Raw genomic sequence first — 21,364 nt, 5'->3', positions numbered from 1 at the left:
AAGAAAAGAAGGGAGGCAGGGGCATCTGGCTAGCAAGAAAAATGTTAAAAAGAATAGTTGCAGGTGTACCATAGACACAAGGGATGCCCTTAATGAGATGACACATCAACACAGATATGATTTCTGCCACTCTGAGGGGTTTGAATTGATGGCCTCAGGTTGAGGCAGAAGTTGTGCAACTTCTGAAATCTCCAGGTCCTGGACTTTGAGAGGGAGTTAACACAGTCCCTGGCTGATTTCCACATTCTTTGGGGCTTGGTTGCTTTCTCTCAGGGGATGGGTCCCTGGAGGAGACCACGTGTCCTGTACATGCTAGGCCACCTATCTCGAAGATTCCTGTTGCTGTACCTGTATACTCTGCAGGGCACTGTGGGGGGCCTGCAGGGGCCCAGTGGGCGGAGAGACTGAGAGCAGCGGAGAGACCTGGTGATGTAGGTGCTGGCTCCGCAGGGCTAGCAAGCAGTTCTGTGGGGAAGCGGGGCAGCAGGAAGTATGAGGGCGAGTCCTGGGGGGCTGGGGACCCGGGGCAGCCTAGAGCACTGTCATCGGAAGGAACGGGGCTGGGGCAGCCGCCTTCTCCGGGTAAGTACCGAGTGCATTTCTTTTTCCTCCTAGGAATAGTGAAGAGAGTTATCTGTAAATAGAGGGTGAATTCATAGTCATACACCACAACCAAAAAACACAGGCCAAGCTGACCTGTTGTCCCCTTTCCCCATGACTTGGGTGATATACCAAGACCTGAAATCAGTACTGCAGTTCTGCTGTACCTGGCCCAGAGTTGGGACAGGTGCAGCTCACACACCTAGTAAACCACAAGGTGGCACAGGAACCTTTTGTAGCCAGGCCGTGGGCTGCCTCACAGGAGTCTTTGAGCCTCTGCTTCATATATGTTTTGGGGTTCAGGTCTGCGTTAAGGGCAAGGGGCTGCAATGCCTGCAGTAAGGCCTGGGGCAGAAGCAGGGGAAGGAGAAATGGACAGTGACTCATTCATCACTCATATGTACCAACCTGGAGTTCTCGGGGCCACAATGTGTGAGTAGCTTGGTCCAGCCTGGCTTCTCGATGGAATAGATTCTCCTCAGCTCTGAGGACAGGGTTGCCTTCCATCTCTCTCTCTCTCACACACACACACACACAAATTCCTCTTTGCTTTTGGACATGGAGCATGGTGTGCTCTTGGAGGAGCTGGACAAGTATTCCTTAAGGCCAGAGACCTAACTACCCAAAATAGCCTTGGCCTTGCACCAGGCATGACCTGAACCCAACTAGGCAACTTCAACCACTTGCTAGCTGTATCTTTTCACATGTACAAGTATTTCCCTGTTGTATGTTGAAATACATGCTTAGTGCCACAGGGCCTGAGTATGGCCTTTTGGCTAGGACAGCCCAGAGGTACCTCTGCTCCTCTTATCCAACTTTCCAGTCCTCTGATCTTAGGAGGTGTAGGATAATGAGTTATATGGCCAGATGGCAGCCAGGTTGTTCTCTACTATAATCACCTTGTTTTCCTCAGACTTAAAGACAGTACAGGCAGGGATCCCAACTTGTGAAAGTGAGGGGTGGGGCTGGGCCATGATGAGTTTGAGGTCTGGGAGCAAGGGCTTAGGCCACCTGAGTGATGAGTGAGAGATGTGTCTACTGAAACTGCTAGGCCTAGCTGGCACCAGACCACCATTCCCAGGGAACTGTAGGTGTGAGGCATCAGAGCCATTTTCTTGAGTCTGCTTTCTCCTCCATTTCTACAGTATCTTGGAGAAGAGATTTCCTTTCATTCTGGAACATTCTGTCTCTCCTTCCATCTAGACCTGAGTGATCTTCCCCACAAGCTTTGTTCAGTGTTCACTCCCATTCTTAAGGAGGCACAGACTTCCCAGTCTGCTTGGTATGCTAGAGGGCTGGGGGGTTGGGAGTAGGGGGTGGGGGGGGACAAGTGGGGGTTGGGGATGGGCTGCAGGCCCAGCAGAACCTGTGCAGAGTAAGGAAAGCAGCTTGAAGCAAGTGGGGAATGGGTGGTGGGGACAAACCCACCTGCATGGACCACACCAATCCGTCTGCTGGTTGAGGCCAAAGCGAGCACGGCATTTCTTAGGCGAGCCAGGGTCTGCTCACAGCCATGCCAGAGGGGCAGGGCAGAGCACAGGACGAGCAGGCAGGCAGCAGGGCAGAGCAGGGCCCAGAAAGAAGAGGCAACATCAGTGTTAGCCAGTCACAGACACCCCATAGCCCCCACAGGCAGAGAACGCCTCTCCATGGCACAGCCAGCTCCAGTGGGAGCCCTAGAGCCCAGAGCAAGATATCAGGAGAGATGGGCACACAGTTGGGCAGGAGAGGCAGTGGGAAGAATGGTGGGGTGGCACGGATGGGGGAGATGGGGAAATCCGGTCAGCCTGTCTCCTTTCTCTAGCTTGTGGGGCCCCTTATGGCATGGGAGCTGCAGCAGAGCCCGAGAAGGCCCATGGGGATCCAGCTTCTCATGCCTTTGGGCTGGCCAGCGCCTCCCCAATTCACTGCCCATTTTATCCATTTTTTTCTTCATTCTTGCCAGTGACCAATCTGGAGACTTTTCCAGACGGCAAGAAAGGCCATTCCTCGGCCTTGGAGAAAGGCCTGAGGATTCTGCCCTGCTCCAGTCCCAGAGCCAGCGTCTAGCTTTCCTGTGGGGGGGCAGCAAAGCTGAGTAAGTCATGGATGTGGAATCTGAATTATCAGAGTTGGGGGCAAGAATTCACCCACAGGAAGGAGGCCTGCAGTTGGCCTGAACCCCTTTTGCCCTCTATACAGTGCTTGATATTCCCATGAAAAACTCCAAGTGACAGAAATTGCCAGGCACCAGCCAGTAGGCTGTGTAACTAATGGGCCTAGACGCAGGGCATGGCTCAGCCTCTACCCAAACAGCCTGCTGCCCATTTCTCAGCAGAACTAGCTAGGCTGTATTTAGCCATACAGTCAGTTCCTCTAGCTTCTCTGAGAGAGGCTGGCTGTGAGCAGGGCTAGCAAAAGCAGGGAGGGGAAATGTGTACCACCTGCTACACAAACTGGCTTCTGGTTTTCCCTGGGGCTAAGCATGGGCCTGTGACTTGAGGTGCAGCTTAAAGGTTCCTGGCTGTGTATACTGTATACTGCTCCTTTCTCTGGATCAGAGCAGGGCTGCTTTTCAAATGAAAGTGTAGAGAATGAGCCTCCACTATTGCTGTCCTCACCTGTGTTGGATTCTTGATGCTTTTCCCTCGACCGCCTCTTCTTCTTCCCCTGCAGGAACAAAGGGAGAGGTGCTCAAACCTGGGAGGGAGATGCTGTGATCCCTGTGAGTGAGTGGCTGGGACTGCAGCCCACTGCCTAGCCTGGCTGCCCCCAGGATACTAGGCATACAGTCCCCTTGGAGCCTCCTACCTTGGGGCCCTGGTGTTTCTTGATTGTGACTCTTCCTAGACTACTGTGGGTTGTATTTGGGGGCTTCTCCTCCCTCTCCCCCTCTGCTTTCTATTTTGAATGGAGGGAGGTAAATTCCAATTCTTCCCTTCTGTCCCTGTGGCCCAGTCAAATAATGGGCAACAGCCCCATGGGAGTGCATTCTGGGATAGGGAAGAGGATGTGGGCTTGCCTTTAGGGGCAGTTCTACCTGGCTTGGCCCTCCACACCATCTCCCATTGTTATCTGTGCCTTCAGGACAGAAGTCCTGTGTTCCTTGCTGACAGTGTGAGCCGGGGCATGGCATTCTGAAGATTCCCCTACCCACCCCTGCTGTCACTGGCCACTCACATAGTTGTCCCGCGCCGACCAGCCTGGGTATAGCTGCATGTGCAGCTGCCTCTCCTTGCGGGCCAGCTCATAATATTTGGCCTGCTCTTCCCGTGACAGCGCATGCCACTGCAATGGGGGTGGGGGGAAGAGGGTGTATATCAGGCAGTCAGCAGGCTGCATCAGGGTTAAGGAAGTCAGGGGCTACCCCTGCCAGCCCACCTGCCCTGGGCCTCACCCTGCGGCCCAGGATCTGATTGATGGCAGCGCTTTCCTTGAGTGTGCACTCTGCGATGACCTTGGCTCTCATCTCCTTCATGTACAGCATGAAGGCATTGAGTGGCTTCTTGATGGTTGGCTTCTTGGCCTCCTTCTCTGCCTTGGACTCTGCCTGGGTCTTCCTGACAGGGACATATCCAGATCACTCAGGAGCCCCCATAGTATCCACGTAATGCCACCTCCCTCCTCTAGTGTGTGTCTAGTATGTGTGTAAGTGCATGGATATTAGAGTTTTTGTAAATGGACTTCTTTTTTCTTTTTTTAAGCAGTCTCAAAATGGGTGAGCAGAGAGCTAGGTAACTGTTCTTTACAGGAAAACTGCAGCCAAATGGGAAAAGCATGTGTAAGGACATCTCAGCCCCTCCCTTCTTGGCTTAAACTAAATCCTTGCTCTCCTCTCCACCAGCCCCTTCCTACCTCTGAAGATCAAAAAACACAGTGGTCAGTGACTGAGGCAGAAGGCCTCTTGGATTTTAACTGAAGAAGGCTTGACCACAGGCCTCTTTCCTGGCAGTCAGCCCCAGGAATGTGTATCCTGGCTGGAACTGAGGTGGGGAAGGGTCATAAAGCCCACCTTGATGAACAGATGGGAGTCTGAGGTCTGCTCATCTGCCTATCCCATACATTTCTGCCTTCCCACCCTCCATCCCCCATCACCCCCAGTTGTGTGCCTTTTCACTCACAGGCTGCGGTCATAGGGCTGCAATTCCTGCTTTCCTGAGGGGGGCACAATGGCTGGGTGCGGGATGGCTGCGGGGTGACCAGGTACACCGGAGCCTAGCATCAGGGATGGGTGAGTGAACCTGGAGACAGAAGGAGAGTTAACTCTGAGACAGCTGTGTAGGGCCAGACCCGTGGGCACACGCAAGGAAGCCCCTGCACAGTACACAAGACACAGGCGAACAGAGACCCTCACCCCCACTGGCCCAGACACAAGTGCACAGAGATACATACAAATTCCTGCCCCCGACATGTTACACAGACACATTGCAAAAATCTACATATAAGCCATTCCAATGGTTACTTAAGTCCTATTTAGCTTTTGAATCTGTCCCCTTCTCCTCAACTCCTGCCAATACCAACTCACCCTCAACAGCCTTTGGCCACTCCGTTGGTTCTCCTGACTCTTCTGCTTGCCTCCAGGGCTCTCTCCACACAGCAGCCCAAGTGACCTTTTTAAAACACTTGAATGCTCATGCCTGCTCCTGCTGAAATTCCCTACTGCCCACAGAATAAAACCCAGGCCCCTTGCTCCCTGGGGCCTGCATGGCCCTGTGTGACCATCCTTGCTGACATTTCTAGCTCCATTTTTCCCACCTGCTCCCCATCACTTCCCATGCCCCAGCCAGCCCTGACTACTGCTGTTCCCTGACCACCCCTCTCTCAGGGGGTGTCACTCTTTTCATCAAGTTCTCCATGAGCTATCAGCCCAGGTTGGAGTGTCCTTAGGGCTTCCCCATCAGCCAGCTGGCTGTACCCAACTGCTGGTGCCATGTCTATAACCTCCCACCCTGGGCTGTGAGCTCCAGTAGGGCTAGAAATGTCTGCTGAATCCCTTGTCATTGTATACTTGGCACCAGATCTGTCACTTGGGAATGAGGAAGTGTGCTAAGTGAAGGGACATAAAACGCACACCTTCCACTTCACCATGCTGTTCTGCGAATACCGCCTTGCCCCTTGCTGCTTGCACAGGCATGTGGTCCCCAAGCAGGTAGCCCCTAAGGGCAGAGATTGTGGATATATGTAAAAGGTGCTGCCTCAGTGAATGCCCAGGGGAGCCCTGATCCCCGCCTTCTCTCCAGCAGGATGCAGAACAGAGGTGAGTCGCATGCATCTGCACACAGGCTGATTCATGTGCACAGAGGCAGGAGCACAAGAGTCTATCTGTGCATGCACTGCCCCTGGCTGGCACACTGCTGGACAGTATGGCCTGGGCTAAGGCGTTTCTTGCACTCCCACTGGCTTTGCTCTCAGGCACAGGGCAGCAAGGGGCTACAGAATGACAGACGGACGGATGGACAAACAGCTAGCACAGGGCAAGCACTGGCCTGGACATGGCCTCATGTGGGCACTGAAGCCTGGGCAACAGGAAGCAGGGGCCTGGCTGTAGGGTAGGGGACTCACCTGGGGTAGGGGGCGCCAGGGGCTGCAGTGGGGGCGGGGAAGTGCTGTCTATATCCGCAGGAAGGGGACAGGGGGTAGAGAGGAGGGCTGGGCCTGTGGTTGGGAGAGACAGCTGTTAGCGGTCTTGCTGTTGGCCAGAATGTGGGGAACAAGTTTCCCCACCTTGATTGGGCCTGACCCATTATGTGAGGCAGATTGGCCTCTACTTGGACCCTCCAGGGATGGAGATCAGCCACCACGCAGCCAAGGCAGTGTGTGCTGCAAGTACTTGCCACCAGGGGGCAACCTGTGCTGCATCTGTTTCCCTCTGCCAGCCTGTGCATAAGGTGTGGAAATGGCAGCCTTTTCCCAGGACCCAGCTTAGCAGGGCACCAGGCCTCCTCCAGCCTCATGTCTCCCCCTTCACTGTACTCTAGCCCCAGGGGCAGCCTCCTGAAGTCTCCCTGTAAATAAGGGGCTAATTCCTGCCCTAGGGCCTTTGTACCCACTGTTCACACTGACAGGTTCATTCTGCCCCACTTTAATCTGTTTCATCTCCTAGTCCTTCAGGTTTTGGGTAACTGACCCTTCTCCCCAAAAGCCCTGTGATCCCAAGCTGGATGAGACACCTCTCTGGATTCCTACCCTCCCCAAAGAACTACTCACAATCCCCTGTGATTGTCTGGCCTCTTGCCTGGGTTCCCCACTAGATGGAATGAGTTCTGAGAGGGCAGAAATCCAAGGATCAAACTACAGCAGTGCTTCCCTGGCACCCCAGAATACTACCTGGCACAAGGCAGGGCTCAGTGTGCAGATGACTAAAATGCCCTCACTTCTCCCAGAAGCTACCAAGTGCTGTGTTACCTAGGGGGAGCCAAGGGCACAGGACTCCCCATCCCCAGGGCCTAAAGTCCCTTCTTTAGAAGCTTGGGAGGATATAAATCTCCTCCACACTCAAGTCCAGTCTTCAGAGCTAATGGTCTAGGGGACACTTCCAAGAGGCTGGCCCAGAGATTTGCTTCCACAGAAACTTGGCTTGCCCCAGTCAGGCTGGGCTCTGCTCTCCTTTCTTCTCTTCAATCCTGGGCTACTCATGGGGGTAGTCCTGATTTGCATTCAGAATGAGGCTTTGTCTAAGGAGAATCCGGGAATGGAAGAGGCAGCTGAACATGGTAGATGATGAGTGGAAAGGGGCAGGGGGGCCCCAAGTTAGATCTCTAGCCTTCCCTGCCTCCTGAGAAGCCAGGTTTTCCTGGGTAACTGCCACAGCTTAGGCTGGAGACCTGCCCAGGTCACACTGCAGCTGATGAGCCAAGGGCCAAGTAGCCATGCAGGCCCCACTCCAGTTGAAAACAGGCCTTTTGGCCTATAGCAAGCACACTGACTTGGGGGGTCCAGGCTGGCTTCTCTCAGCCCAGGCTCAGTAGACTCAGGCATTCCTCTCCAAGGGCTGGCCAGGGGCTTGGAAGCAAGTAGGCATCATAGTGTCAAGGGAGGGACCTTCTGCCCCTCGGTAGCTCAACCAAGGAAGGGACCAATCAGCAGCAGACATTGTGGCCAGTGAGAAATATCCCCCTGCCCACCAGGAAACAGAAGCAGCAGCCTCTCTCGTGGCTGTTTGTGCTGTCACCTCCCTACCCAGGCCTACCTTTTCCTTCTCATACTCAAGTGGCTCTGGGGGTTCCTGAGCAGTCATCCCCCATCCATGGGGACTGTGAGATCAAGTTTCTTAGACACTGAGGCAAAGAGCTTGCACAGGACAGGGCTGGGACCCATACCCAGTCTCCTGCCTCCCCAAAGGGAGTATGTTTTGCTATCTGGTTGGAGGTACCCACAGGCCGGGGGCCACAAGCTGCTCTGGCTTAGAGCCAAGTTGGGATATTGCTGCTGACCAGCCCCTGGTACCTATACAGAGCTGGCAGCAGGGTGCTCAGCACAGAAGGATGGAGGAGGGAAATGGAAGGGCAGGTATGAGTCCAGCCAGCACGTGGCACCCCTTTCCCACTGGGCCCCAACTCACCAGCTCACAGTGTGGGGGAGCTGTCCCATGCTTCCTGAGGTCAGAGAGTAGAAGCCAGAGAGGTCAGGTGTCTGCAGAGGCCTGTGAACTCCTGCAGTGGAGAGGAGCCGAGTAAGTGGGCTAATCTGACTGAGGGGTCACTTCAGCCAGTTAATTCATCCTAGAGCCTTGTACAGGGGTCTCTAAGATCCCACTCCCTTTCCTAGAAAGCCAGGTATGACATTTTGCTCAAGACTATCCCATGGTCCAGTGTGATACTAGTGCCCCTTTTACAGGCCAGGGAACCAAGAGCAGAGGGGTTGGGTAACTTGCTTAAGGACACCGGGCTGGCCAGTAGGCAGAGTTGGAGTCACTCAGAAACGGGAGGCCAGGTCTTACCACTCTCTGTCTGAATCGGGGCATCTCTGCTGGGGGGCTCTGGCCTGGCTTTCTGGGCAGGAGGCAGGCCCCCTGTTCTTGGGGAATCTGACGGGGAGCCAGGCCCCACTGACCCACCCAGGGTTGAGTCAGCAGGTTTCCCACAGCCAACAATGGTGGATTTCAGAATGACTTTGCCTGGGGCTGAGGTGAATCAGCCATCACAACCACCACTTTCCATTTTCTCACTGGGGGGAGGGGAAGGCGGCAAGTTTTATAGTTATCTGCAATGTGAAGATGCCTGCTTCTGTACCGGCACTGGGGTGGGGAGTGGGGGCTAGTCACCCACAAGATTTAGGCTCCTACCTCAACCTGAAGCCTTAAAATTTTAACCTGGGACCATCTCCCCAGCCCTTTGGTGCCCTCAGGCCCTACCCATCCTTCTGGCGTGTTCTTTGAGCCCTTGGTTTACAGACCCCCAATTTCTCTAGTTGCAAAAGGAGTCCAGTCACTGAGTCTCCCCAGAAGTCAGGGACTTGGCCCTTGGCTCTGGGTCTCACTGGGTCCCTCCCCATCCCAGGCCTGTACCTTGCTTCTGGGTGATGTCCGCAGGTGCAGGAGTGGGGTGTGGGCTGCTGAAATGTTCGTAGAGAGGAGAGAGTTGGGAGACACTGTGGGGGTGCTGACTGGTCTTATTGTGCTGAAAAAATGAGAAAGACAATGGATGAATGTTAGGAGACCTTCCCAAGGGAGAAGAGACATGGGGCCGGGGGGGGGGTGTCAGCGGGTGGCTGAGGCGTACATATGGGCAGAGTCACACTTAGCTGTGTGCAGGCAGCCCGGCTGTCAAAGGAAAGTGCTGGTGGTCAAAACCATAGGCCTCAGGGCCTGGGGGTGGAAGTGGGGGGTACCACTCAAACCACATGCTATGTCCAGTGGCCCTTCCCTCCTGCCCATTACACCCCAGAGTTTGCCTGAGCACTCCCAACTCCTAGAAAACCTGGGTCTTTCTATTTATTCATATCCCAGGAGGCAAGTCATCACTGTCCAGGAAGCCCCTCCTGGCCTCCCTGTCTGCGATTCGCCCTTTTCTCTGAAGTCTAAGGCGTGTCTGTGAGGCTGCTCACAGCCGCCAGCCCCAGACAGCAGGGCATGATCCGGAGCCCTGGGCTACCCCAGGACATCCATGAGCTCTCTTTCCTCCTCCAGCCCCAAGTCTAGTGGTCCTGAGTCTGACCCTCTGTCCCACCTCAGGCCTAACAGGATTTGCTGGTACAGGCAATGCCCCTGTAAGCCCCACCTGAATTCAGGGGAGGGGGGGCCAGGTGGGGCCTGGCTCTCTCCATGGCCAACCAGCACTGCCCCCATACTTCCTGTTCCCGCAGCACCGCAGGACTCTTACTTTTCACACCAGTTGCATGGCTTCGTCATGAGATGACTCAGTCAGCAGGCTGGGAAGGGAGCTCCTCATGCAACCCAGTCACAGGGAGTCACTGCCAGAGCCCAGGCCCAGCTCTGCATATCCTCAGCTCAGCCTGTGTGGCCCAGGGCCCTGGAGGCATCATTCAGTACCTCAGCTCAGCTTCCCACTCTGAGAAGTATGTCTGTGGGAATGCTGCTACCTGCGAGTACATATGAGTGACCTCAGACCCATGGCACAGAAGGAACGGGAGGTCTTTGGGGCAAGACAGCATTGGGAAGTTGTGGCCTGGGCTCCTCTCACTGGTGTCCACTGGGGGAATTTAGCCAGACTGCTTAGCATCTCTGGGCTCAGTTTCATCTCCTGTAATGGGTTAATGATCCCTTCATCAGCAGGTTTGGGAAAGGTTAGGGTTACTCATGGTGAGGAGGCCTGGCACTGGTGGTTGGGAGTTCCAAGGTGCAGTGAGTATGAGTGCCACTCTAGCCAAGGCATGAGGCTCCCACACCTCCCAGAAACAGTCCCAGCTTGCCATCTTTCCTCACATTCCTGCCTCCTGGGGAGACTGAGGCTGTGCTTCAAGCTGCCCCCCTTGCCCCTAAGTCTTGGGGAAGGTGCTGACACTGTCACCTCTCAGTCCCTTGCTCATCCATCTGCCCCTCAGGAGGGGCCTTACATAATTGGGATAACCAGGCTCCCTTCCATCCCGAAGCAGACAAGGATTGATGTCCCTATAGGAGTGGCTTCTTCACAGTTGGCATGGATTTGGCATGGCCCCTTTCTGAACCTGATGCCCCACCCCTCCTGGCCTCCTGGGGTGAGGCAGGGAAAGGTCCGTGTGTCAGCCCCAGGAGGGTTCCACTGTGAGCTCAGAGGGAAGAGATGGGCAGACCCTTAAGGCTGTATTCACATCCTGGCTCTGATGTGGCTCTGTGGCCTTAGAGAAGTTACTAGTATCTCAGCATCCATTTCCTCCTCTGTAATATGGAGATGATCATAAGTTGTTGTGAGGGTGATTAAGAGCCCGATTACTCAAGTGTCAGGTAATGACAGATATGTAGGAAGCCCCTGATTCATCCTAAAGAGCCTTCATGGGCAAGGAGACACCAAGAAATGCTGCTTACAGTGCTTCCCCAGCCCCCTGGTGCCCAGCCTCACACCTGGTCTGATTGTGCCAAAGGGGGTTTGCCTGGGAGATGGCAGGCATGCCTGGCAGCAGCAGGGCAGGTGAAGATGGAGGGTGATAATGGGGCCATGCTGTTACCCAGGCCCTGGGTGCTGTGACTTTCCTGTCATGCTTCAGAAGTGCCCCCAGACTGCTCCCATGGCCAGGCTTCCTGGGCAAGCTGGGGAGGATTGTGCCACTCCCAGGCTTTCTTTTATGCCCTACACTGAGCCCAGACACAAACTGTGGCAGGTTGGTAGTGTGAGGGGGCAGGGGGGCACATGGAGGGGCAGGGTCAGGGACTGTGAATATAGGATTCTCAGGCCTGTGAGGAAGAGAGGAGCTGGCCAGGGGCAGCTGTGGGATGTGGACAGATGTGTGCACATGTACAGCCTTCATGCACTGAGTCCCCGCCACAGGCCGGGCACTGTGCCAAGCACTTGGCAAGCCTGAGCTCATCCTGCCGTGGCTACAAACAGGCTCTCATCTCTCCCCTCTGTAAATCACCTTCAGCTACCACCACCTCATGTCTCACTCCCCTTGAAAGCAAACAGCAGAGGTGGCCACATTCCCTGCTTCCAGTTCTCAGATCTTTTTCTCCTCTCAACCCAGCTCACAAAGTCTCTTGCCATGTTCCTCCACTGGATGGCAGTTGTCAAGGTCCCCGGTGACCTGCATTGCTGAATCCAGTTCTCATCTTCATTTTACCTGACCTCTCGGCAGCAACAGACACAATTTCTCTCTCCTCCTAGAAATAGTTTCTTCACTTGGTTTCCACAATGCCACACTCACCTGCTTTTCCTCCAGCTTCACAGACCACTCCTTCTCGGCCTTGTTTCTAGCTCCCCATCCTCTTCCTGATAGTACCCAAAATCGGCCCTCTGCTCTATCTGCCCTCACTCCCAGGGTACTCCCATCCAGGCTCTGGCTTTAATGCCATCTTCATCTGATGACAACACATTTGTATGGTGTCTCCATCTCCTACTTCTTCTGGGAACTCCTCTCTCCAAATGCCTACTCAACAACTCTGCTTGGAGATTTAAAATGCCACCCAAACTCAACATGCCCAAATCAGAACCCCTGACTTCCTGCCCCAAACACACCTCTCCATTTTCCCACCTCAGTTAATGCCAACTCCATCTTTGTGGTTGCCAGAAACCCTGGAGTCATCCTTGATTCTTTTTTCTCTCACACTCCATATCCAGTCTGTCAGCAAGTCCTAATGGCTCTAACTTCAAAATATATCTGGAATCCAACCACTCCTTACTTCCTCCTTGCCCTCGACCCAGTCCAAGTCACCATCACTTCTCGCCTGGAGGACTGCAGCAGCCTTCTCTCCCGCCCCCTCAGCCGGGTTCTCCATCCAGCAGCCATTAGGTCAGATCATGGTGCTCCTCCATAGCCATCAGTGGCCTCCCATGTATCTTGGACTTTTGGGGTGCTGTTCTAACTCCTACCTGGGGCCTACAAAGACCTAAACCCTCGGGCCTCCACTCCCTCTCCAGCCCCATCTTCCACTCTCCTTGCTCATCATGCTAGGACTTCCCATGGGTGCTTCAGCCTCCAGCATCCTCCTCCATTTACACCAGTGATAATTTTTCAAGAGTGCCATGATATGAACTAGGTTCCCGACATTTCCATTCTGAGAACTTGTTCCTGCTATTGGACCTTTGCACTTGCGGTTGCTGTTCCTTCTGCCTAGATGGCTTCTCCTCCCAGACCGTCCTCACTGAGGCTTCGGCTCAAACGACACTTCCAAGGAGCATCCCCTGACCATGCTAAACCTTAAAAGCCACCTCACACAGGGACTTAACAAGTATTTGTTGGATAACCTTTTCAGAGCCCCGAGATGGGTACTATTATTGTCCCCATTTTACATTTGAGAAAACTGAGGCCTGGAGAGGTGAAGTGACTTGGAAATGAATGTGTCCAAGGTGGGACCCTTGGCAACTCTGATGTGGAATGTGTCCTTGGCACTATCGTTCCCCCTCCCTCTCTGGGTGTCCCTGAACCAGCTGTAGCTCAAACCCCAGGGACCCTTCCATGGTAGAGAGAGCACTGGACTTAGGCAGCTGTGGATTCTGATCCAAGCTGTGTGGACTCAGACAAGCTGTCTCCCATCAAGCCTCACTTTATTCCTCTATAAAATGGGTTGGTAATTCCCCAGGCCTAGAAGCTACAACTGACTGTCTCACTTTAGGATCCTGGGCAAATCTCATCCCTTCTCAGGGTCTCAAGTTTCCTCCCTTGTAAAACAGGGGTGAGAATATCAGCCCTGCCCACCTCACTGGTCACAGTTGCAAAATCCTGCTTTACCCTGGAGTTCTGGGATCAGGAGCTGTGGGCCTTTGAAGGTGGGGAAACTTCCTGAAAATCCTTAGGGTGTTTTTATCCTGACAGGTGCCCCTGACCAGGCCCTGTGGCAGCTGAGGGCAGGGAGACTGAGCTTCAGGGCCCAATCCCTCAGAACCAGTGAACCCTGGCAGAAACCATTCCACCATTCGCCACCTGGGAGTACAAATGCCTGGAGCCCTGGCCCAGCAGCTGGAATCGAGACCCTCCACGGGTCTCTCCATGACCAGGGGTCTTTCAAGTCTAAAATCCTGCTTAGAGAAGGCCCTGCCATCCAGCCTGGCGGCCTCAGAACTGTAGGCCTGGTAGGTGGAGTGTGTAGCAGATCCTGGGATGCCTTAGGAACAGGTCCTGGGGCCCAGCTCCACCTCCTGATGTTCTGGGGTCCAAGGTGTGGCCTGGGAAGACAGTCCCAGCGTCTGCAGTCTGCCAGTTAGGGGTCTGCTCCAAAGCCGGAAGAGAGGGTAACTTCTCAGTAGTTTTCTCAGTAAACCACCTCTCTCTGGGGAGGATTAGCTTAGGCCAGGACTCCCTGGAGAGCTTCCCCTGCCTGAGGACCAGAGCTGAGCCTCTTTGGCTAGGCTGGGCTTAGCTCAGGCCCACCTCTGCTACCTGAGACTGAGGTTGCAGTACAGCTCACGCAGGAACTAGGAAACAGAATCCAGCTCAGCTGACAGCCACTGGCCTGGTAGGTATGCATGTGATGGGGCAGTGGGGAGAGGGGGTTGCCTGGTGGGCCCTGGGCTCATTCTGTCCACCAGCCTTCCCTGGGAACTGGAGAAAAGCCTCATTAAACAAGATTCTCCAGCCAACCTACAGGAGAAGTGCTAGGTGGGCAGGGATGGAGCAGAGAGTCCACCGGCAGCTGGAGGCCCTGAGGTGGCCAGGGCTCCAGGGCAGGGCACTGAGGGCTTGGCCCGTCTTTCCCATGTTCATGAACGCTGCCTCTCAGCTTCACTCCCCAGCCCCCTCCATGCCTGGTGGTGGTAGCCAGAGGGAACCATCAGGCACAGGGCCCAGTGCCCCATGCCCCCCTCAGCCTGTGGAACGTCCCGCTCCAGGGCCTCAGCACAAGGCTGTCCCAGAGCCAGTCTGCCCAGACAACAGGGTGGGGTCACCTGGGGCCTAGCGTGTGTGCGGAGAGCCCAGCAGCAGGACCTTTCCTCCCTCTTCCCTCTGATGGTGAACCCTGCCATCGCCCCCAGGGAAGGAGGCAGGCCTGAGTTGATTGTCCCCCTACCACGTGCTGAGCATCTCAATGGCACAGCCTCATCCCACTTTTCTCTGTGGGCACAGTACCAAGCCCAGAGCTGGGCACTCCATAAGTACTCAAAATTGGTGGATTGTATAAACGGATGAATGAACAGCAAGCAGTCCATACTTCTTTCTGGGCCTTGTTTCCTTGTGAGGCCCCCTTGATCAGGACACTCCCTGTTCTTGGCCTTCAAGGCTACATACAGCCTTTGTGAGCAGCTCCCCCTGTCCCACTACCAGACTGCGTCACTCCAGGATGGGCCCAGGAGTCAGAGACCCTAGGACCCGGAGGCTGTGTCTAGTATAGATGCTACCCAGTGAGCCATCCCTCCTGTGCCCACCAGTGCTCGTCAAGCCTCTTGTTGGACATAGTGATGGGGCTCACTCCCAGCAGAGGCAGTCCTTCTTGTTACCAATTGCTTATACTGGTGAAAGGCTCTTTTCCAGGCTGACTCAAAATCGATTGTCCAAAAGGTTGTCCTTGCCCCTCAGGGATATTTGCATCAGCCCCAGGCTGGAAAATTCCTTTCTGGTGCCCACATGCCCTCCTCTGGTTCAGCAGACTGGGCTTGGGAAGAAGGCCAGTGCAGGGACGGGATGGGATGGGGACTCCTGAGGCAGGTTTCCTGGTCTCTGAAGTCAAGCTTGGGCCTGGCTGGGTGGCCCCTGCCCCCCCCCCCCACGCCTGGCCCCCCACTTCCTGCAAGCTCAGGTGAAAAATAAACACAGTCGGCATTTTCCCTGCAGACCGCAGCGGTCTGCTCTCAGGCTGTGTGCACGCTGAGAACCCTTGCCACCGCCGGCAGAGAAACTCCCTCGCCTCTGACGGTTGACTCTGAAAACCCCCAACGCCTGAGCCCCACAACACTTTCCCAGTGAAGAAAGTTGCCGTTTCCTCTGGCCTCAAGCCTCAGGTGGGGGTGAGGGGTGGGAGGCGAGGTCTGACCAGGCACACGGAGCTCCAGGGACTGGGCCAGGAGAAGCATCCCCTCCCCCTGCTGCCCACACCCACCGCCAGGATTCTCAGCTGGATCACCATGGACAGGCCACATTCAATCAGGATAAATTTTACTGAGCTCCTACTATGTGTCAGGCAAAAGAATGTTTTAGGCTGAGAGAACAGCATCAGCTAATAATAGCTGTGTTTACCATGTGCTAGGCATAGTTCTGAGCACCGTACAGAGTTCAACTTGTACTCTACAACAAACCCATGAGATAGGAACTATTATTATCCCCATTTGATAGAAGAAGGAACTGAGGGACAGAAAGGCTCTATAGCTTGCCCAAGGTCACATAAGCAGTAAGTGGCAGAGCCCCCATTCCACCCACTACACTGCAGAGTCCCTGTGGTGGACAGAACAAAGGAGAATACAGTGCAGGTGTCCCAATTCTAAGTCCAGTCTATCCCTTCCACAGCCTGGCTGGTCAGTTACCTGAGCCAGTGCTTCCCAGACCCTGCAGCAAAAACACTCCAGCAGGTTCTAGGACTCCAGAGATGGGCGTTCTGGCCACAACCTTGCTGCCTTCTTTCTAGGAGGGCCCGCTGACATCAGGAGCCTGCCTGCAAGGCCTGAGACCCCTTCTCCCCTGCTCACCATTGCATGGCCACACCCCAGCCACTTAGACCTGCTCCTCTCCTGCCCAGGTGCCCAGCTCTTCCCTGCCTTGGTTCCTTTATCCACCACTTCCTCTCCCCCCACAACTTTCCATACTTACTCCTGCTCTTTGCCAGGCCAGCTCCTTCTCACCCTGACCTCTAAGGGTCACTTCCTTGGCAAAGCCTGCCCTGCCCTGGGTGGGGGTACCACAAGCCTGGCAAGCAGAGTGCTTGCTGGGTACAGCGGTCTGCCTGGGGGCCCTGGAGGCAGGGTCTGCTCTATCTCACCAGGATCTGTACTCCACAGATGTTTGGTAGACTGTTGAATGAAGGCCTCTAGAATCCCTGGAGTCCCAGAATCTCTGCCTGCCCCCCGTACCCTCATTTGCCATGGAGCATTGACTGAGTTCCTTGGTGCCTGGTTCCTGGGGTTGCTCCCAATACCTTCAGAGCTGGGAGAAGCCCTCAAGAACAAGCCCTTGGAGGGAATGGAAGATCCAGGCCTTGTGCCTCAGTTTCCCTCTGGGACAGAAGCTGACTAGATGGGAAGGTGGGCTATGTACTTGGTTAGCGTACTGTTTGCCAAATGCACAGAGATGAAACTGCATTAATGGAAATGCCAAAGTGACACCCCATTCGAGGCAGGCATTACCCTTCCCATTTTACACACGAGGGAAGTGGGTCTCGGTGAGGTTGGGAAAGTTGCCTACAGCCGCACAACCCTCGGCAAAGTCACTGGGTGGGGGGGAGCCTTTATGGGCTCCCAGTGTCTTCAGTGGTGCCAGACAGCCACACCCTCCCCTCTCCCCTCCGCTCACCCTATGCTCTAGCCACAGGGGCCCCAACAGCCATGCTGTTCCCTCTTCCTGGGGCACGCTTCCCCCGACTTTGCTTCACCAATTTCTATGCATCTTTCAGGCTTCATCCTGAGGCTCCCTTCTGGAAGCCTTGCCTAAGCTCCCAGCCTGAGCTGGGGTGCCCTGCTGTGGCTCCCACACTGCAGCACCCACCCCACCCTACACATACTGTAGTTGCCTGTTTACCTGACTGATTTCATGCCCACCCACTCCCACTGAACTGCACCCTTCTTGAGGTGGGATTGTGCTCTCACTGTTTTTAGTCAATTAATTAAAGTGGGACCCTCAGTGAGGTGAGGGCCCAAAGTAAGCCAGTGTTTAGAGAGAATATGGCAGCACTGGACAAAGCACCCCCCTGGGTGCTCAGGCATCATGGCAGCAGGCAGGTCAGGAGGCTGGGGGAGCTGGGTCCACTGCTTGGAGTCAGGGATGCTGTACCTGGCACCAGAGACCCCCTCAGCCTCTCCCCTATCTCCCAGCACCTCCCAACTGCAATACTTGGGGAGTGAGAATGACCAGTCAAAACCAGGACTGCGAGGAAAAGCACTGTGGTAGAGAAACAAGCCATATATCTGAGGGAAAGAAACAAACCCAGGGCTGCCGCTAACCCTTGGCACCTTTGTGTTCATTAGATAGAAGTGCCCCTTCCTCTGGACAGATCTAGGCCCGTGCCTGGGCCTACAGCTTAGGGAGCACAGTGCAGGCTGGGTTTCAGCTCACATGGCCCCTAGACTCAGATCCCCTACACAACCCCACACAGTGGATCTGCTCAAAAGGTCCCCCTCATGTTCTTTTTTAACTTCTATTATTATTATTATTATTATTATTATTTTGGAGTAATGAAAATGTTCAAAAATTGTGGTGATGAATGCACAACTTATGATGGTACTGTGAACAACTGATTGGATGATTATATGGTATGTAAATGTATCTCAATAAAATTGAATTTTAAGAAAAGCACCCACCCTCCCCTCCAGTTCTCATTTCTCTTTCCCACATGGCCGGGAGCCAGGCTCGTAGGCCCCACCCAGGCTCCAGAGCCTGGCCCTGATCAGCTCCTCAGAGGGCCTCTCTCAGCTCCAGGGCCTTACCAGGCAGCCACACACTTGCCCAGGCATCTGTGCTTGGAGCTGGAGGCCCACCGATGGGCATCAGCGGTGCTCAAGTACCAAGGAGTCTGGGCAGTTGCTGAGTGGGAAACTACCCCCAGGCCTGGGACTGTGAGGATGAACTTTCCAGCAGGAGGCAGACCCCCAGACTCTCCAAAGGGGACTCAACTGTATGTCAACCGGGTTTCGATTTGCGGGTTCCCACAAACCTCACCTCTGCAGATACACCCAGCTGGGTCAGGAGGGCCAGGCTGGAGGAGCCTCTACTCATACCCTTCCATCCCCAACCCCCACTTTGGGCCCTGCTGCCCAGGACATGGTGCTCTCCAGAAGACAGCCTGCAAGCTCCCCACCCACAGCGTGCTGGACACCCTGTCCTGACGCCCACCACAGGGCATGGAGCCATGGCCGTGTGGCCAGCAGAGCTAGAAGGGCTGGAGCATGGCTGGGCCACACCTTCAGGGACCAGGAGGCTGCAGTCCCGCCTGCTGGCACAGGGTTGCTGCCGTGGTTGCATACAGGCCTGCCACGTGCACGTGGCCAGTCCACTGCCGCCTGGCCTTGACATCAGATAACGGAGCCCTGCCCCAGCGGAGGTGTGGACTAGAGTCCCTGCATGCAGCCACAGCAAGCCGCAGGCCTGCTCTGGGCCAGCCTGGTCCCCGGGTGCCCTCTGAGCTAGATGAGTGGCCCAACCCAGGGCCTCCAGTGGTTTCTATGCATTCGTTTACTTGCGTTTTCCTTCCTTTGAGGTGAACACCCCTCAGGACAGGATGTTTTTAGAGGAAAATATAAGCTTCCGGGAGCTGCAGCAGCCAAACTGCTAGTTGATGCTACTGACACACTGTTTGGGGACTCTGTGGCAGCTCTGGGGCTGGGCATCCCCCTAACCCAGGCAGGTTCTCACCCATCTCCTCCTCAGTGCCCAGAGCCACCAAGGTGCCCACTGTGGACGGAGGCAGGCCCAGGACACAACCTCCAAGATCAGCCCATCTTTGGCAGTAGGGAAAGCAAGGCTCTGGGGAGGGAAGTGTGTGAAGAGTTCAGAGGTTCTGTTCCTCTGGGACAAGAAAACACCAGAGGCATGGATTTAGAGATGGCAGCCCCCAACAGTACCAGCTGCATGTGCTGAGCAGAGACCCACCAGCCTATAGGAATCCCACCAATCTTCCCAGCCACTTTGAGACATGTGTGCAGATTTTGCAGAGGAAGAAAGAGAAGTCCAAAGAGCAAATGACTTGCCCAAGGATTTGTAGCAAGTAGTGAAAGAGCTGGATTTGAACCCGGCCCTTCGGGCTCTTGGCCCGCAATCTTTACTTTCCAGCACAGAGACCACATGGATGGGTGAGGCCCAGGAGCCAAGCAGTTCCAAAAGTCTCACCACCCTGCTGGGTCTCCTCACTAAGATCTCCAGCCCCCCTGGAACAAACTCACTAGCAGTGTTGCTCTGACTCCCACCCAGCCCTATGCAAAGGTACCCTGTCCTCAAAGGAGGTGGTTTTGGTTTTCAGTTGTGAACAACCAAAAGGAAACGTGGGAGGCCCACCCTCCCCCAGGGTCTGAGCTGTGCTCCCATCTCTCTGTGCAAGAAGGATGGGACAGCTGCTGGAAGAAGGAGTGGCTCCCATCCACTTCTATGGTAAGCATGCTGCCACAGAGTGAGCACGAGGGCACAGGCAGGGCCAGAACCATGGGGGCTGAGGAGGCTGATGGTCAGCAATGGCTCAAGGGTGAGAGGGAGGAGGGGGCTCATCCCCAGCCTTGGCACTGTGATCTTGCCAGATTTTATCCAGCCAGCCTCTGAGGAGCAATGCCAACACGGGGGCTCCAGGTCATCTGGTGAGTTCAGCTGCTGCACCAGCTCCAGGAGGACAATTCTGCCCTGATGCCACGGTCTGGAAGCTCGCTCAGGTCTAACCCTCACAGCTATTGCCAGTTAGGGCCCTTGGGGCTGACTTGACTCAGTCCAATGAGTGGTTTATCCAAAGGGAAAGAAGACGAGGAGTGGAAAGGGGCTGTTAGAGGCCACAGACCCCAGAGTGCTCCCACTCGAGCCCCTCAAGGCCAGAGTGAGCGCAGGGAGGATGGCAGAGCTGCTCCAACCTACAAGGGTCCTCAAGGCAGAGCCCTCATGAGGTCGAGTCCGGGGGCTTCACACAAAACCACACCAAATAGCTCTCACAGATACACCTCTGGGTGTAACAGTATAAAAATATCGGGGAGAGGCCGAAATACCAAACGGAGAACAGGGGTTCATGGGGAGGAATGGAACAGGGGAGCAAGGGGACCTAGCTATAGCTATGACATCTACATTTTTTTTTTTTAATGAATAGATGTACATGTTGCCTGAGAGGCAATATAGCACGGAGGTAAGGACACACAATGGAGTTAGATGACTGAGTCCAAATTCTGCCAATGGCATTTACTAGTTGGTCGCCCTTTGGCAAATCAGTTTTTCTCTCCATTCCTCATCTATAAAATGTACATACCTCATGGGGTGGCTGTGAGGATTAAATGAGTTAATATTTGCATTTGCTAATAATATTTTTTAAATTAATTAAGAAGAAAAAAAAAGAAAAAGAAAATAAACCAAGCACATCCCTAGACCAAGACTTTTCAGGAAAGGCAGGCTTTGTGCCACGCTGAGGTTATTGGCCTTCAATTTCCTTTGGACCATTGCCTGAGTTCTACTGGGCCAGACTGAGCTCCTGACGGCCTGTGATGACCAGAGCGTGGGGGTGAGAGGCAGAGCAGGGCCGCGGCAGAAGAAACTGCCCTCAGAATGCCCCAGCGGGGCAGGCAGGCAGCTCTGGTTCCTAAGCAGCTTTCCCACTGGGGTGTGGGGGGCACACCCATGCCCCAGGACTCCCTCAGCTTCCTCAGTCCAACCATTCCCAGGGACTCAGGGCCTAGGAAACCCTCTAGGCCAACCCGGGACCACACAGAGGAAGGAAGCTGGCCCAGAGTGGTCACCCGGCAAGCCCTGATCTGAGCCAGGACCAAGACCAAAGTTAAAAGAGAGGGAAAACATCTACAGACTGTTCTTAACATGGCTGCCATCACACCTCAAACCCGATTCAGTTTTAAATGTCATTTATAGACACTCTTCCAGG

At 54.7% G+C, this 21,364-nt stretch overlaps 1 protein-coding gene across 4 annotated transcripts in view; it reads right to left on the bottom strand.

The window, feature by feature from the left end:
• Positions 1-254: 254 nt before the first annotated feature.
• The window catches only part of TCF7 (transcription factor 7), a 33,055-nt gene continuing 11,945 nt past the window's right edge, over positions 255-21,364 (bottom strand). The window contains exons 4-11 of one of the 4 annotated variants that reach the window (XM_037801215.1): positions 9,086-9,197; positions 8,141-8,231; positions 6,142-6,234; positions 4,701-4,820; positions 3,977-4,139; positions 3,760-3,867; positions 3,201-3,249; positions 255-634 (exon numbers count right to left, since the gene is read on the bottom strand). In XM_037801215.1, the coding sequence (XP_037657143.1) occupies positions 612-634; positions 3,201-3,249; positions 3,760-3,867; positions 3,977-4,139; positions 4,701-4,820; positions 6,142-6,234; positions 8,141-8,231; positions 9,086-9,197 (759 nt within the window). In that variant the 3' untranslated portion in view covers positions 255-611. The remainder of the gene's footprint in view (positions 635-3,200; positions 3,250-3,759; positions 3,868-3,976; positions 4,140-4,700; positions 4,821-6,141; positions 6,235-8,140; positions 8,232-9,085; positions 9,198-21,364) is intronic. The other 3 variants (XM_037801214.1, XM_037801217.1, XM_037801216.1) reach the window with 3 other exon arrangements.

This window comes from Choloepus didactylus, chromosome 13 (assembly GCF_015220235.1).
Source record: "Choloepus didactylus isolate mChoDid1 chromosome 13, mChoDid1.pri, whole genome shotgun sequence".
NCBI classification, from domain to species: Eukaryota; Metazoa; Chordata; class Mammalia; order Pilosa; family Megalonychidae; genus Choloepus; species Choloepus didactylus.
Note: the sequence above shows the minus strand (reverse complement) of the source record. Positions and strands in the feature narration are given on the sequence as shown.